Source organism: Rosa rugosa, chromosome 4 (genome assembly GCF_958449725.1).
Source record: "Rosa rugosa chromosome 4, drRosRugo1.1, whole genome shotgun sequence".
NCBI classification, from domain to species: domain Eukaryota; kingdom Viridiplantae; phylum Streptophyta; class Magnoliopsida; order Rosales; family Rosaceae; genus Rosa; species Rosa rugosa.
Window position 1 is genome coordinate 53,255,114 of NC_084823.1, and position 14,300 is coordinate 53,269,413.

The following is a 14,300-nucleotide window of genomic DNA, read 5'->3' on the forward strand; positions in this document are numbered from 1 at the left end:
TCTTGCGTGGGCGTGCCAGCACCGTTCGGGTGCGGTCGTCGGGGATGTCCCTTGACCTGACTTCTTCCAAGCAATTGTGGACGAGGAGAGCACCAACCTCGTCGTGGGATTCTTTATGCCTCGTGGTGAGGACTTTTGCTAATCTTCTTGAAAATCACAATCGATACTCTGTTAAACAGAGACAAGTGTGGCCCGTGACCCACCATTGTACCGATACTGTCCCAACTTAACCACTCGTTAGGTAGGGCTGGGATTTTAGCCCGGAAACCCGGAAACCGACCCGGGACCGGCCCGAACGGTCCGGGCTTTAGTTTTTCATTTTCCTGTTTTGCAAGGCCCGGCCCGAAATAAATATAAAACGGTCCGGGCCCGGGCCTCAGAAATCAAAAAAAAAAAGCCCGAAGGCCCGAAGGTTGTGTTCTTTGACACATGTCTGTATATTATTGGTAGCATAATAGGCTTACAATATGTATGCTGCAGGGGATTACGATCCCAACTAAAGATCTAACCCTAACCTAAACGCCTCTCCCACACTTCGACTCACCCTCAGGCCTCAGCCTCTCTTCGACTCACCCAAACCCTCTCTCAGTCTCAGACCATGTCGTCGCCAAATCTCTCAGTCTCACTCTCTCTGTCTCTCAGCCCAGCCTTCGACTCACTCTCTTAGCCTCTCTTCGACTCACTCCCTCAGCCTCTCGGTCTAAGTCTCGCACTCTCCCTAATCTCTAACCCAGAATCGCCGATCCACTGTGTCGCCGCCTACCCACGGCTTTGCTTCGACGGTTCGACCCACTGTAAGTTTGATACCACCTCTTCTTCGACTCACCTCTTTGTACTTGATTGTTGGGATGTTGAATCTGAAAGTTCGATACGACCTCTTCTTCGACTCACCTCTCTTATGCGATTGTTGGGATGTGTTTGTCTGTGTTTGATTAGTGGTGGGTTAGTGGGATTGTAGTTGGGTTTACAGTTTTATTGAGTTTTTGATTTGGGTGCTTGGCAATTTGTCAATAGGAGTTCTTTTTTGGGGTGTTTGCATAGTGATCTGAAGTTTGGTTTGTCTATTTGGGGTAGTGCCGTAGTGGTAGCCAATAATTGAGGGAGAAATGGGATCATTGATGAAGCATAGAGGAACAGAATGAAGATATTATTTGCAACAGGAGTAACAACAGGCTTTTATCCTATCAAGATATAGGCTTCAATTATGGGGGTCGATTAGTTTAAGAGGTTAAAACAAGGCTCATGATCTTGGTGCTAGAATTTTGGATCATGTCGTTTGGACTAGTATTTCATCCATTCTGTGGGTGTTGGTAATATGTTTGTCTTTAAAAGGAAAAACTTTTTCTTGAAGGCTAGAATAGTTAACATCACATGGCAGTTCTACTTTTTGTGTTGAACTTCTATTTTTTCATATGTCATACTCAATTACTCATTCATGCTTTGTTGAGTAATAAAATTGAGGTCCAATTTTGGTACTTTCTGTTAATAGTTTTGATTGATTTTGAAGAGATTGATTCTTTATTTCAGTTAAAACTTAATAGTTCTGCTAGTTGCTTTCTCAAAAAAAAAATGCAAGAAACTGCTGTGGCAGACCAAGGTTAGTGTTGAAAGTTTTTAAATTGCTGGTCATGTTTGTGAATTGCTGCAAGTGACGTTTTTGAATTGCTGCTGGTCATGTTCTTGAATTGCAGGGAACAATCCTTCTGTCCAAGCTCATTAAGGCTATATGCATCTTTGAATCACTGCTAGGATGGAACTTAAATGAAGCTGCTGGAGCTGGAGACCTGGAGTGCTGGATCCATGTGAAGGAGCTGCCTCCTTGCTTAGTTGTTTATTTATGAACTTGTTTACTTTGTTTTTTTTTTTTTCCGAATTATGAACTTGTTTGGTTGTTTATTTGGAACTTGGAAGATTTGAAACTTACTGGGATTTGTTGAGTTGTTATGTTGGAATTTGAAACTTGTTCAGCAGGTGGATTTATTCATTTGGATTGCCTTGAATTGTGATGAATCATTGAATCATTTGCTTGAATAGATTGACATGTTCATAAGTGGATATTTGGTGTTGTTATGTTGGAATTTGAAACTTGTTTAGCAGGTGGATTTATTTGGTACTGATCTTGTGAAAATGTGAAGTTTTGACAGGTTGTATGTTTTTTTTTTTTTCCTCCCTTAATCAGCTTGTTGGGCCCGAAAACCCGGCCCGTAAAAATCGGTCCGGGCCCAACTCGGTCCCTAAACTGAAAAAATGTAATTTCGGCCCGGCCCGAAAGTTTCAGTCCGGGTCCGGGCCCTATAAATTTTACCCGGGCCGGGCCCAATCCCAGCCCTATCGTTAGGTGTTGGGTTTTAATCACAAAATGCCTCGGTACAATTGGGTAAGAGTCACCCACTTATAAGTTATATTATATTTTGCAAGGTTCTAAAAAACGCTAGGCGCTAGTCGGGCGGTGACCCAGGGACTAGCGCCTAGGGGCCTAGGCGGTTTTTTTTTTTTAATTTTAAATTATTTTTATGACATATAATAATATAAATAACAATATTTAAAGTCTAAAAATTAATTATAAATATAAAAATAGTCAAAATATAGAATAAATTAGGGTTTACGACCGCCTAGAACCGCCTAGTCCCCGCCTAGGCGGCCGCCTAGTAGCCCAGTGCCTAAGGGAAACGCCTAGGCCAAAATCGGAGCGGTTCCTTGCCGCCTAGCGCCTAGGCGGCCGCCTAGGCCGTTTTTTAGAACATTGATATTTTGTCACTTTTCCAATGTGAGATCTTTCCTCTCCAACACGCCCCCTCACGTGCATCCTAGCTCTAGGTATGCACGTGGAATTAATTGACAAACCCAATTCCACATTGGAAATCGGGTCACGAGTCCCACATTAGAGACTTGACCAATCACATAACAATCCAAGGCCCACATCGGACACTTGACAATAATCCAATCGGAAACTTCCGATGACCAATTTAATGAACCCAAACTAGGTCCATGATTGGAGAGGAGATTGGTGAATCAATTAATGAATGAACCCATATCCGGGTCCATGATGGCGACGTATTGAAGAGCGACCCGCTTTGATACCATGTTAAACAGCGACAAGCGTGGCCCGTGGCCCACCATTGTACCGATATTGTCCCAACTTAACCACCCGATAGGTGTTGGGTTTTAATCACAAAAGGCCTCGGTACAATTGGGTAAGAGTTACCCACTTATAAGTTATATTATATTTTGTCACTTTTCCAATGTGGGATCTTTCCTCTCCAACATGCCCCCTCACGTGCAACCTAGCTCTAGGTATGCACGTGAAGAGGCATGTTGGAGAGGAAAGATCCCACATTGGAAAAGTGACAAAATATAATATAACTTGTAAGTGGGTGACTCTTACCCAATTGTACCGAGGCCTTTTGTGATTAAAACCCAACACCTATCGGGTGGTTAAGTTAGGACAGTATCGGTACAATGGTGGACCACGGGCCACGCTTGATCGAGCAGAGCGAGAACTACTGGGAAGTAGAGAGAACTTGCTAAAGCGTGACTTTAGCTTGGCTGTTTGCGAGGGCGTTACCCTTGCTTGGATGGTTCCGTAACCGTTGTGGTCGCGGTACTACAATCGGCTCCCGAGGAAACTAGGACCAAAGCACTTTGACAGAGGGTTTGGTGGCACTGAAAGTCGGCTCCTGAGGAGACTAGGACTTGGAGTGTGGTCACCGGTAAGAGGAGAAGAGGGGTTGCTCTGGAGAGGCTTGAGTAATCTTAGAGATTGTTGTTGAATTGTGTTGTTAATTGTTATTTGTTGTAGCCTCTATATATAGGCTACCAAGCCATAGTGTTTGGCCTTAAACAAATCATGATGGTTTAGGTTTGAGCACTTAAATACTAATGGAATGTTAGGTTTGAGTACTTAAACACTTAATGGAATTTGTTAGGTTTAATGGAATTGTGGTAGGTTTTGAGTCATTTTCTGCTCCTTTATTCATTCAATTATATTTCTACCAAGAATCCAGATTAGGCCTTCGACTTCTTCATATCAAATGATCCATCATGAGTGTAGATCATTCTGGTGCAATTTCATAGCTTAACTCCATGTCTTTGGGCCGGAAACGCTGCTGGACTCCTTACAGGTCCAGTTTTTCAGTTTTGCTTCTGCAGAAAATTGGACTGATTGTTTGAAGGCTTCATAAGAAATGATCCTTGGGATGTCTAGAATTAATCTACAAAGTTTTAGATCATTTGGATTTCGTTTGGTTAGTCTTCCGCCCCTCCTTCCTTGTTTAGCTCGGTTTCTCCTAGTCAAAGTAGGAAAATGTGCTAAAGTTGACTTTTCATTTCCATGCTTCCATCATTTTCTTTTTTTGCAGCTCGCATAATCTTCCATAGTAAGCTTTATTTAGCCTCTAAATAATATATTTCGAACTTGTCGACAATATATAGCTTGAGCCACTGACATTGGCTCAATTTCTCCGAGACACACCTTGTCAGGCCAAAGTGCTCATTTTGGGTCCAAACAATAACTCCATCAATTAAAATTTCATTACTTCCAATCTCCATTTATAGTTGTATCTATTTAGAGGTATGAAATGTGTAATAAATTAAGAAAGTTTAAGACAGATCAAAATTTTCATTTTGAAAAAGATGTTGTTTTGAAAACTAATAAAGAAATAAGAAGAAACTTCTATAAGAAATTTGAAATTGTTCAAGTAAATCCCTAATTTGTGTTTGGCCCAAACTCTAGATTACTTGACCTAGTGGTAATAGGGTTTAATTAGAAGAATCTAGAGATTATCTTTCATTGTATGATTCAGACTCTATGCATTGTAATCCTCTATATAAAGAGGCCCTATTATCAATGAGAATACACAGTAATTTCCTCTCAATTTCTGATTCCCTAAAACACGTTATCAGCACGAAACCCTAACCCTGAAACCCTAATTTCGTAGTCCTCAAATTCCAGCATCCACCGCCGCACCCTTGTGCCTGCCCTGCGCGCATCTGCCGAGCCACCACACGCATCTGCAGAGCTCCTGTCGACATCTATCGACAAATCCTGCCCTAGCCCGCAACTCAGCGACCTGCGACACCGCGACTCTGCGACCCCGCGACCGTGAGACCCCTGCGACCTCGCGACCCCTCGACCTCGCGACTTCGCGACCCCACAACCTCGTGACTTGGCGATCCTGCGATTCCGCGACCCTCGCGACTCCGTGACCAAGTTGCAATCCTACAAGTCTACTTGCTTGCACTAGGACTGAAGCTCGTCTCCAATCCTACGACAAGGCCCAAATACGTTCTGCAATTCTAAGAGGTATGTTTTACTAAAAGTTTCTGTTTTTGAGTTTTTCTCTTCTTTTTCTCGGGGACTTGCAACCTCCCTTCTTCTACCCCCCTCGCTCACTCAAAAGAGACAGTTTGTACCAGACTGGTTTTGGAGCCAAACAATATCAAAAATATGTGTGTAATTAATTAAAATAAACTTTTAACATATATAGAGTAATTGTGACCAATGAGCCCCAAAATAAAACTTAGAGTTGGTCCAAAAAGATTTTGGGGTCATCAAAATTACTCTCGGTCAAAAAATTTTGATACTCATCAAAACTTTATTTAAATTAATTGCACACATATCATTGAAATTGTCACATAACATGGATAACAATGAGAGATTTATGACTTGTGCTAGCTTTAAAGCGAGGTATGTGCAGGATGACGACCAAAGAAAAAGTTCTTAGCAAAATGTATTATTTTACATTCTGAGATATTAGAAGAAATTAAAATGTTGTAAGCCTTGAATCCTCCTCCTCCTTCTTCTTCTTAGATGCAGCCTTCTCATCCTCCTTCTTCTTAGTCTTCTCATCCTTCTCATCTTCCTTCTTCTCTTACTTTGACTGTTCCTTTTTCGGATCCCATCAAACCATCCAAGAAGCCGTATTTTGCCTATTGTGGAACCAAATCATGTACATCATGGTTAAGGTTTTAATACCCATAAACCTGGTTTATTAATGTTACTACTTACTAATCATGTTTAGCGAGATAGTGGAGGAAATTGAAAAAATCTTATAAACTATATGAATTAACCTCGAGAAATTGTAAATTTAAAATATATGATCTGAAATCATTTGAAATGTATTGTGTTATTGCACAGTGGTAGTCAATCACTTAGAATACTTGATTAAAAGATGCATTTGGTACTGTGAATTATTGCCTGCATCAGCATACACTGTACTAGAATTTTTGTTCATTACACACCTGGGTGGAATGAAATGCAAAAGAAAAACTGATGTGCTCATATTTTCCTATATTTCTTTGCCTCTTAATCTTAGTATTTATGCTTAGTCCTCCTTATTTCGAGTCATTTATGTTGTTATAGTGTTTTTGTAGGTTTGTTCCATAAAGAGAAGAAAAGAAGTTAAAATGAGCTAACTAGGATTGAAAGACGCCCAGGTCCCAGAATCTGTCTGCGCAAAACACCCAACTTCGCCGAATTACTGGGAGTTACTCAGATCTAATCAGACAATGAACCTTATATCATTGGAAAGCTACGGATGTCTACTTTCTGTAGAATTTTACGGATCTCGATTTCGATACTTCTGGAGAAAGTTATGATTATTTGAGTGAAGATAGATCGGACAGGAAATCTGCTCGGGAATTTACAACCATTCATGGAGAACTCAAGTTCCGTGGCACAAGACCGTCAATCCTAATGTTTCAAGGAAGTTAATTCAGATGAGGATTAAATGATGAACTTATTCCTACTTCTACAATAGATATTTCAAGGTTTTCCCATTCCAAATGAAGATAGAAATCCAAATCCAAGTCTTACAAGGAAACATGAAGCCAAAGATGAGCAGAAATCTTCCCTATATAAGGGAGCACGAATTTACATGAGAAGAGAGTCTCGGAGCACAATGTAGACGCCTAAGGAGCGGAGACGACTCATCCATCTTTCCCTTCTTTTCCCCTTCCATTCTTTTTATGTTTTTCCTATGTTTTACGTAGGTATATTTTGTTAAACCTTTTCTAGGGTTAGGATGATGCCCTATCATGATTGTTTATGTACTTTGATATTTTATTGATGGATTTATAGTTTCTTTATGATGAATGCTTAATCACTATTTGAATTGATGCTTTATGTTTAAGTTCTTTGATTGATCACCTTAGGGCTTTGCATATAGTAATTGGAAGACAAATTTGAAGCAGAGATGCAATATAATTTGATTAGCTTCTTGTGATTAAGTGTGGTAAATTACATTATTACTTGAGAAAGACTAATGGTTTGCTTGATTCCCTTGTTTTCTAAAGCGTAATGAGTCTTGCATGTTAAATTTATACCTGAGAAGGATAAACTGCATAGTTAGGATATAAGATCTTTACCCGAAAGGGAGAGCATCATACATTTAAGGAAAACTATGGTCTAGAGTACCTGAGAAGGACTTAGATACGGGAATTATCATCTAGAGAAACAAAAGAATCTGTTAATTGCATTGAAACATAAATAGGATTGTTAGCGATTGATTCTGAAACCCTAGGTTTTATCATTATTTGTTTGTTTGTTTCTTTCTTTAATTTTCATATTATTTCTTTATTCAAAAATCCAAAACCATATCTTCTTTAGTTTGATTGCTTATGTGTTTTTGTGTTTGGATTAATTAGGTTAGGATTTAAATTGATTATCAATCCTTAGTTGGAACGACCTCGTACTTGCACACTATACTAACGACGATTCGTGCGCTTGCGAGTTTTAATTAAAATTTTACAACAAAAACAAAATGCAAACTCAATCAACAAACTGTAGTTTATTCAAATTTGAGCCAAATTGATGATCTTTAAGGTATCTAACTCTCTTAAACCAATGATCTTTCCAGTTTTTGGCCACTTTTCGATCACATATTTAACTGGCCACTTTTCCAGCTAGCTGAGAGGTTCTCGATCTCCTGGGTTGAAAGAAATTTTGTTTTTTCTCCCTGTATTTGGTTTAAGCTTAATATTTCTGATTCAAAAGTTGTCAATGAAAAAAGAAAGGCTCGTAAGGTTGAAGGTGTTATTCACTTTTTGTTATCCAGAGGTGTATAATGGTGGTCTCTCTTCTCTCCTACGCAGGTATGCAACATGATGATAAGAAAAAGAACAGCTCTTCAGCACAATTAAAACTGCACTTACATAGTAATACGTTTTGTATTTTTCTATTTGGGCTAAATACTGATTACTACCCTGTAGTTTGGGTCCAAAATTAATTCAGTCCCTGAACTTCTAATTTCATCAAAAACACCCATGCACTTTCAATTTTGATATAATAGGTCCAATTTGTTAGTTTTTCAATAATTGAAGTTATTTAACTTGTTAACGTGACTCATATATGGCCTATGTTTTATGATGTGGTGTCGAGGTGGCCTGCATAGTCAATTTAGGAGTGAGTCCTACTATAAAATAAATAGTTTTTTTAACAAATAATCCAACTATAACTTGAACTCATAACAGAATATTAACGAATTGGACCTATTAGATCAAAATTGAAAGTGCAGGGGTGTTTTTGATGAAATTAGAAGTCCAGGGACTAAATTGATTTTGGACCTAAACCACAGGATAGTAACTAGTATTTAACCCTTTCTATTTTCACCAGGTCATGTGCTCCAATTATAAACTCAAGTCAAGATTTGAAACTAAAATTAGATTACAAATTTACAACTAGCGTATAAGGCCCTGTAATGCTGCGGGTTGTTTTTCTTCTTGAATTCCAAGAAACGTTACTAGATATGATAATTGAAGTTGTCCGATATGATATATAATTGAGTTTGTCTTGTGTATGTATATATTCTAAAAGTTGATGCTCAAATCAAGATGTTGTGTAATCAGACTTGTATATTATATCATTTCAGGAAATTCCCGTAATTTTGTACGATAATACGTTGGTAAAGTAAGGAAAATATTATGTTGGCATTTCTTTGGTTAGTTAATTTCTCTCTTGCTGGCATGCTAAAGAAGCAAAGTCAAATTTTGACATTGTTAGTCAGTTTTTCTAATCATTGTTGTCAGCTGGAGATACTACATTATACTACTATCCATATTCCATAGTACCTCATATAGAAATAGTCGATTGACAATCTTATTCTCATGTAGAAATAATTTGTCCATTAATATCTATATTATGTGTTTTTTATAAGATATCACATTGTATAAAATCAATCACAACAACACTACAAGCATAGGAAGAAACAAAATGACCAAGCAAAACTAAGATTGATAAAATTGTCATAATCCCAACATCATTATGTTATGTTTAATTTCATGCTTCTAAAAGCTCTGGATTTAGGTATTTTGTTGCTTGAATGATATATTTTGATGTTGGGATTATGACAATTTTATCAATCTTAGTTTTGCTTGGTCATTTTGTTTTTTCCTATGCTTGTAGTTTTGCTTGGTCAATTTTATCAATCCTAAAGTACAAAACTTAAAATCTCCGAGTACGATTATATAAAAGTAATAACCACTAATCTCAAAACAGATTTAATCAACTTCTCCGATCTTGGGACCAGCACCACTGCCACCAAAAGTAACATCCTCATCCATGCTGTCTAATATCAGGGAGATAATGCTATTGAACTCCTTCAGCTTTACATCACATTCCTCCTCTGTAACTTGATCGCCAGAAAGGTATTCAAACACACTAGCAATGAAATCCTCAATCTTCCTCTTGATATCAAGCTTCAAAGAAAGATATTCGCCATTGATTGTGTCCCTCATTTTGTGCGCCAGATTCGACAAAGCTTGCCTGGAAGGCTGGAATAAGAGAGAGTCATCTTCTGCTGGGTCTCTTATAAGCTTGCCTAATTTCAGCTCAGGAGCTCCATCCCTGTTTACAAGAGAACAATTCACATATAAGCCAACAGGACACTGGTTATATCAGGTTTATACACTTGGATACTAAACCAGCCACACAACACACTCGATAACTGTGAATGCAACTCAATTACACATTCAAAGGTACTAAAAACAATAGGACGCTATTAAAAAATAAAACGAGTTTTTCAACATTCAAAAGAAGAAAACTATATATATCCAGGAAATAATTGCAACATTTTCAGGTGAAATCTGTTTGTTCTTTGTGAATGGTGGCTCAAGGTTTCAGTAAATGATGCAACATTTTGACATTCGGATACTAGTAAATGATGTAAATGATACACTCGGATACTAATGTCACGTCCCGAATTTTGAATAATCAACTCAAAGTCCGAAACATGAATAATAACAATTACAAATAACATCCTGAATTTTTTTCTCACAAACAACCACACTTCACACCTCTCAAAATTACAATAACCCAAATCCTCAAGTTATTTATTACAGCACACTCTTACCAAATCAAATTGTAAGGCTCAAATGAGCTTAACTCGCCTCACTATTACAATTGCTGTAAAACTATAATAAATACTCTAAACTGCACGATCACCGCCCTGATTCTCCGGACCTGCAGGATTACCCGCTACACAATTTGAATAGTGTACCGGGATTGCAACAACACCAAACCCGGTAAGCTTTTGACAACTCGTATGAGTAAACAAGAATGAACGGTTGATTTATTATAACACAATACTTTTAATTCAAGTAACAACCAAAAATCTCAACATCTGCAAGGAACATCAACCAACTCACGGAAATCCACAAAGAATACATTTCCAAAATCCTCTAACCACAATGTCACCACTCTGGTCCTACAATCACCCAACCCCATATATCACCACTTTGGTCCATCCCAACAATACGTTAGAGCTCTAACTACATCGCTACCAGTCACCTTGGCCTAGGTGCAAGTAATACGACATACTTCGGTTAATAATAAACCGTCGCACTTTGGACATCCCCATTCTCAGCACAATATACTTCGGTTAATAATAAACCGTCGCACTTTGGACATCCCCGTCCTCAGCACACAACTTCGGTTAATAATAAACCGTCGCACTTTGGACATCCCCGTCCTCAGTACACAACTTCGGTTAATAATAAACCGTCGCACTTTGGACATCCCCGTCCTCAGCACACAAACACTCCGGTTATCCATAACCGTCAAACTTCGGACACCTCGTCCTCAGAATCCTACATTCTCCAACTCTATACATCCTCCAATGTAAATCATGAGTATTAACAAGAACTCATCAATCATGATCATCACATATAAATATGGTAAGTCAAATTTCAATTCATAGTAATTTAATCATCCCAAATTCCACACTCTTCAATGTCACACCATTCCACATATAATCACGTAAATATATATATACGTAATCACCCACTCAGGAATGACCACTAATACCAACTATAGTTCACACAAGAAAATCGTGAAATTCATTTTGTATAATTAAAATCATTTTACTTACCTATGGACCGTCGTTGATCAAGTCCGTATGATTTAAAACAAATATTTATTCCATAAATATTTTCACACAATTACAACTAAAATAAAGTAATTAAAAGTGCTCGGTTCGTAATATGAACCACGTGAGGTTTACTCACCTCTAATCCCGCTGCGTCTTCTTAACAACTCAAAATACGATCCACAATCGTCCACCAACTCAAACCGTCAATCACCTAGTCAGATACGATCTTAACTTAGCAATCATTCATAAACCACACATATACGGAAATCCAACGGTCAGATTCTAATTTAATGATGATCCAACGGTCAGATCGAATTTATATGATGATCCAACGGTCGGATCCTCACGGATCGCCCTTAGGATCATCCTCCAAAATTATCACGAAGATCCAACGGTCAGATCTTCTTGAATCACTCTAACAAACATCTCCTCAAAATTATACGAAAATCCGACGGTCAGATTCTCACGAATCGCCTTCCGAATCACTATTTCACAATTACACGAAGATCCAACGGTCGGATCTTCGCCCGTGACCACACAAAGTCATCGGGACAGTCATACGATCAACATATTCAATTTTGAAGTAAATCTGACGGTCGGATCATAGCGGATCGTAAACCGAAGATAAAACGTAAAAACGTTAAATAGTAACGTCAAAACGTAAATCCACTATTTATCAACGTTTTCTAAAATGACCTTGTAATATATCAAAACGCTCGTATGGATGCATAGATCATCGCCTAGATAATGAAAACTCGAAATATGGTCTGACACGCCGCCACAAGCGGTGGTCAGTGGGCGGTCAACGCGGCGGTCAACTCCGGGTCAACCACCTCCGATGGCAAAGAGACCAACTACAAACTTGTTCAAAATGAAAGGGTGATCGACTTCCATACCTGGAGCTAAGTCTGGTTTGGCCTAGATCGTCCTAGATCAAGCTTTGAAGTTTGGATTAATCTGGTGCGTCTGATCAGATTCCAGATTGAATCAGGGACGTCGAATCTTCAATTCGTGATCCTTCACTCTACACTCAAAATCGTCGTGCAAGGAGGATATGAGGATGATCAGGGGGAGGAGGAGATCACGAAAATAGGAAGGATCGGCCGAGGAGACGCCGGAAAACGGGTTCTCCGGTCGGGTCGTTTTCGCACGGCTGGGCTCCTTCGATCCAGCTTTGGCGACGACGGCGGGGCAAGCGGAGGGCACCAGGCAGCTGGGCGGCTTGCGGCGATCACAGTGAGGGCCGGGTCGTGGCCGGAGAACGCCGGAGGAGAGAGATGGGGCCGGGTCGGGTCAGCGGGTCGGCCGGCCTGGAAAGGGTTTTCGAGCGAGAGAGAGAGAGAACCGGGGGGCTGTTCCGCAAAAAACCAATTTTTCTGTCCTTAATGACAGAATTTGGATTTTTTTGACTATTTATAGAAAAATCTCAATTTTCAAATATTCATAACTTATTCATACGAACTCCGAATATTGCTTTCCACATATACACGCGATCGTATCGACAAGCTCTACAACTTTCACGAAGGAAGTTTTCCCAAATTTTGAACGTATAAAAAGTCAACTTTCGCGAGCCCCTAAATAACGTTCGTTTTCGAAAATTAATCGTTCGAACTAATTCCACAACTTCTCCGAGCCTCGTACTCGCTCCCACTATCGTGAAATCATTTCTAAAAATCCACGGAATTTAATTTGGATTTTTCGGGGTATTACAACTAAACCCTATATATACCTCATAGGCTCCCCCAACTTGAGCACATGGACTGGGCCCATCTCCACAGCAGGGGGTGGGAGAAACTGCCTTCGACCTGCCTTCTTGCAAGCATTGCGCTTGCTCCTCCTAAGAGCGAGTAGTCCTAACTTCAGCACAGGAGCTCCATCCCTGTTTACGAGAGAGCAATTCACATATAAGGCAACAGGACACTGGTTTATAGATCAGGTTTACACACTCAGATACTAAACCAGCCACACACAACAGCGGCGGAACTTGAAACTTGTCTTTGAGGGGGCTTAAAAAAAATGTAATATTTTTGTACGATAAAATTTTACTATAGAATCAAAGATACAAAAAAGGAGATGAAAGTTGTTCCAAAAACTGTCACTTCTTTTTCTCATTTTCAAAGCCATATATTAAGGTATATATTAATATCTTCCTTTTACTATGCTCCTCATTTAAATTTCTACCCCATTTTATAAGATATATCAAGGCAATTAATTAAGCAATTTATTATAATTTTCCTTTCTAAATAGATATTTAGTGCTAATCTTCAATTTTGGGGACATTTATTGTGTAAATACATTTATGAGAAATATACAAATCAACCAATATCATTGCAACGTTTTTTTTAAAAAAAAATTTTTGGGGGGGGGGGGGGGGGGGGGGCGCATTCTGACCCTAAAGAAGTTCTGCCATTGACACAACACACTCAATAATTGTGAATGCAACTCAATTACACATTCACAGGTACTAAAAACAATAGGGCAGTATTAAAATAAATAAAAAACTATATATGTCAGGGAAATAATTGCAACATTATTAGGTGAACCCGTTCTTTGTGAATGGTGGCTCAAGGTTTCAGTAAATGATGCAACATTCTGACATTTACCTCATAGGCTCCCCCACCGTGAGTTCAGGTGCAGTGTCTTTGTCGGGCTCCCCCAAAGTAGATTGGTTGTTTTGATCATAGTTTGATGTTCCATTGATTAATTGCCTGGTTCTGGTTCTTGTTCTTGTTTTGATCATTGTGCTCACTGACGATGTGTTCTTCAGTTTGAGGTGCCGAGCAAGGAGATTGCACCTGAACTCACGTTGGGGGAGCCCGACAAAGACACTGAACCTGAACTCACGTTGGGGGAGCCCGATAAAGACACTGAACCTGAACTCACGTTGGGGGAGCCCGACAAAGACACTGCACCTGAACTCAAATTAACAAATATAGG

At 39.2% G+C, this 14,300-nt stretch overlaps 1 protein-coding gene and 1 non-coding gene across 2 annotated transcripts; one reads left to right on the forward strand and one right to left on the reverse strand.

Annotated features, from left to right (window-relative positions):
• Positions 1-9,495: 9,495 nt before the first annotated feature.
• Positions 9,496-13,567, reverse strand: LOC133745021 (heat shock 70 kDa protein-like). The gene is made up of 2 exons (XM_062173024.1): positions 13,093-13,567; positions 9,496-9,841 (listed from the first exon to the last, which is right to left on the reverse strand). Exons 1-2 carry the CDS (start codon positions 13,131-13,133, stop codon positions 9,496-9,498), a joined length of 387 nt encoding a protein of 128 aa, XP_062029008.1. The 5' UTR covers positions 13,134-13,567.
• Positions 13,568-13,829: 262 nt separating this feature from the next.
• On the forward strand, positions 13,830-13,956 carry LOC133707580 (small nucleolar RNA snoR74). Its single transcript, XR_009845195.1, has one exon. It is a non-coding gene; the product is annotated as a small nucleolar RNA snoR74 (small nucleolar RNA).
• The last annotated feature ends 344 nt before the right edge of the window (positions 13,957-14,300 follow it).

Bases quoted from the DNA above. Each gene is read 5' to 3' on its own strand.
- LOC133745021 (XM_062173024.1), bottom strand. From the start codon at position 13,133: ATGGGCCCAGTCCATGTGCTCAAGTTGGGGGAGCCTATGAG. The intron at 9,842-13,092 runs GTATATATAGGG...TCTTGTAAACAG, and splicing joins AAGTTGGGGGAGCCTATGAG to GGATGGAGCTCCTGAGCTGA.